The sequence below is a fragment of the Myotis brandtii genome, unplaced genomic scaffold (genome assembly GCF_000412655.1).
Source record: "Myotis brandtii unplaced genomic scaffold, ASM41265v1 scaffold540, whole genome shotgun sequence".
In the NCBI taxonomy this organism is placed as follows: Eukaryota; Metazoa; Chordata; class Mammalia; order Chiroptera; family Vespertilionidae; genus Myotis; species Myotis brandtii.
The window spans coordinates 635,065-638,517 of record NW_005369990.1 but is presented as its reverse complement, the minus strand read 5'-3'; the positions used below and the strand labels follow the sequence as shown (position 1 = coordinate 638,517).

The following is a 3,453-nucleotide window of genomic DNA, read 5'->3' as shown; positions in this document are numbered from 1 at the left end:
CCCCACTGGGGTGCCTGGCCAGCCTGGGTGAGTGGCTGATGGCTGTTTTCCAGCTGGCCATGGCCCCTGGAAACCCAGGCTCCCAGACCCTCCTTGAGTGGAGGCCACAGCGGCTGGAAGCAAGTATCTGGGATTTATTTAGCTTCTATAATTGAAACTTTGTAGCCTTGAGCAGATCCCACAGCCGGCCAGGGCAGGCAGGAAGCTTGGCTTCCTCCATCGCCAGGGGCAACCCAAGCCTTCTGTTTGCTCCAGCTTTGTGGCCTCGGCCATCTTGGTTGGGTTTATTTGCATACTTGCTCCTGATTGGCTTTGTGGGTGTGGCTTGTGGGCATAGCAGAGGGATGGTCAATTTGCATGTTTCTCTTTTATTAGATAAGATTATTTTATTATTTTCTATACAAACAATGGTAACCCTACTTTTGCCCCACTCTATATGTTACCTTGAAAAAGAGGTGAAGGAATTTGGATTTGATTAAATAAGCTAGAGTCCCCAGCTAGTAAATTGCAATCTTCAAATGGATCATAAAGCCTTGGAAGGATGGGTGTGGAGAGAGCAGAGCGCCTGAAGAATGGCTTCTCTGTGTACAACACATCCAACAGCAACTTGGGCTTACTCCTCATGGGTGGCAGAATACTATGGCCTTCCTGTGACATTACGCCCTATACATAAAAAAATAAAATAAAATAAAATAAAATAATAAATAAAAAAAAAGCCTTGGAAGGTGATTCTGAAAATCCATCATGTTTTCCTTTCTGCCCTCTGTGTTTTATTGGGATTACAAGGGTAGAAGGGAGTCACTACCTTACCCCACTTCCTCTGCTCTGCTATAACTTATCATTTCTCAACCCTCTACATCCTTTTCCCTCAAGGAAAATTAAACTTCCTTCACTAAAATGAAGTCATAATAGTTTAGAGTTCACAGTGTGTGAGGCACTTAACATATATTAACACAGTTACTTTTCACAACAACTCAATGGGGTAAATACTATCCCCATTTTACACACAAGGAAACTGAAGCACAGGGATGTTAATTTGCAAAAGGCCACACAGGTAAGTAGCAGCGGGACTGAGAAGTGAATCTGGGTTGTCTGTTACACTACCCCTCTGTAGCCATTAGGGAGTGATTGCAGTTCTATAGCAGGGGAATACTTTGACTTGCATTTCTCTCACTTCTCAGCTCCATCCTGCTGTTCCTTGCTTCCTATGCATCCTAGAGGCCATCATCTATTACCTCAAGTATCATTTCTTCCATAAGGTCTTCCTTGATACCCCAGTCTCAGCTAATGTTTCTGTATTTCTATAATGTCTTCCGTGTTTCTATAGAACCCTATGAATACCTCTATCACAAGACTTACACAATGCCTTATAATTACCGTTTTATTTATCTGCTTTATTAAAGACAGAACTAACAACTTATCAAATCTTTTTTATAGTCAGATAATAAAGTGATTATTCACATCAACAATGAACTAAGTAAAAACTGCATAAACAACAGAGGACTCAACATATTTGCAGTAGAAGTGGCACCCAAATCTACAATGGTAATGCATTGTTTTCTAACTAAAGCTTTCTGTTTTGTCAATTGGAAAAAATTTTTTTGCTATAATGCTATGAATAAATGTATATATAAAATGAAGTGGAGAGTTATTTTAAGTCTGGTATTTGTATTAGTATCATCTTATACTAGGAGATAGGAGACTTGGTTCTAATTACCCTTTCTGTTCCAGTCTATTTAAGTGTAAAATTAATATATCACCAGCTCCAGGTACTTCACAAAATTAATGTAAAGATAAAATGATGTACATGAAGCACTTTTGAACATCATATACAAATACAAAGCAGTATTAATAGTATTAGGAATTTTGATAATCCACAATACTTTTATGTATATTATTTAGATTTTCCAAGGTAACCTGAAAGAGAAAATGCTTCTGAGTTTTAGGTAACCAGCTAAGTCAAATCAGGAACAGGTGGGTTCCAGTGTTAGCAGAGCTCTGGGTTTCTGATTTAGCCAGGAGTTCAAAGGCAGGGACATATCAGTAGATGCTGAAACTAGTCTAAAGAAGGGAGACAGGGAAAAGCTTTCTATTCTTACCCTTTCTTTCTCCATACTCTCTGTGAAATCCTAGAACATTCTAGAACAGGATAAAGAAAGGAGATTTTTTTTCTGTTATCCCAGTGAGGATTTTATAAAATGTTGTAGGTAATGAGGAAAGGATATTTACTCCCCTTTCCACCATCCTTCTTTATCTACCTTCACAAACACCAATTCTATTCAAGTAGAATTTAGTCTGTCTTATTCTGTTAGACACCAGATTATAGACTGCAGGTCTCTGCTAAGGATAAATATTATAGAATTTTATAAGTACAGGGATATTTTTTACATAGAGTCTAGAAATGTCCTATTGAAAAATTAGTGCAAAATATCAATATGTAAAAGGAAAGTAAAAGCTCTCTATTTTTATACGCAGGTTTGTCAACATGTAATGCCTCTGGATGAACGACAAGAATGGATATATAATTGTGTATATTCCCTTATATCTTAAATACCATTTCTAGGAAATAATTCTACACAAGACTATCAGACACAGAAGAATTATTTCAGGTTTAGTAAGGTATCTGTTGATCAATTAAATGCTATTCAATTTAACTAATATACATAAATAATCTAATTTGTATGTATTTACATTTCCTCCTATATTATATACTTTATTATTAAAATATAAATAACTTTTAAATGTGTGGCTTTATTTAATGGTAAATCTGGGCACATTTTATATATGAATAGTAAATAAAACTAAAATTATAGGTGAGCTTTTAAAATGTAATAGTCGGACGCTCAGTATAGGTGGTCAAGGCTGCAGCCGCTGGGCGTGAGGAGTGTGTGGCGTGAGCACGATTGCTGCCTCCTCTCCCTGCAGGGACCCGGCGGTCGCTGATCCGAGGCACGCTTCCCACTCGCATTGCGCGTTGTGCCCGCCATGAGGCGCCTGGGCTCCGTGCAGCGGAAAATGCCCTGCGTGTTTGTGACCGAGGTGAAAGAGGAGCCCTCCACCAAAAGGGAACATCAGACATTTAAAGTTTTGGCAACTGAAACTGTAAGTCACAAGGCATTAGATGCAGATATATACAGTGCAATTCCAACAGAAAAAGTGGATGGAACATGTTGTTACGTTAGTACCTACAAAGGTCAGCCATATCTGTGGGCTCGATTAGATAGAAAACCTAACAAACTAGCTGAAAAAGGATTTAAAAATTTTCTACATTCAAAACAAAACTCAAAAGAATTTTTTAAAATTAATAAATCTTTATTGTTCAGATTATTATAGATGTTCCTCTTTTTTCCCCCCATATCTCCCCTCCACCTGGTTCCCATCCCACCCCATGCCCTTACCCCCTGCCATTGTCCTCATCCATAGGTGTAAGATTTTTGTCCAATCTCTTCCCGC

At 38.4% G+C, this 3,453-nt stretch overlaps 1 protein-coding gene and 1 pseudogene across 7 annotated transcripts in view; both read left to right on the top strand.

Annotated features, from left to right (window-relative positions):
- Positions 1-3,018, top strand: part of EFCAB7 (EF-hand calcium binding domain 7) — a 56,263-nt gene extending 53,245 nt beyond the window's left edge. For 6 of the 7 annotated variants that reach the window (XM_014549265.1, XM_014549264.1, XM_014549263.1 and 3 more), the window contains 3 exons: positions 1,438-1,545; positions 2,476-2,609; positions 2,926-3,018. In XM_014549265.1, the coding sequence (XP_014404751.1) occupies positions 1,438-1,545; positions 2,476-2,550 (183 nt within the window). In that variant the 3' untranslated portion in view covers positions 2,551-2,609; positions 2,926-3,018. Of the gene's footprint in view, positions 1-1,437; positions 1,546-2,475; positions 2,620-2,925 lie in introns of all 7 variants that reach the window. The other variant, XM_005878056.2, reaches the window with a different exon arrangement.
- The window catches only part of LOC102255729, a 4,609-nt pseudogene continuing 4,116 nt past the window's right edge, over positions 2,961-3,453 (top strand).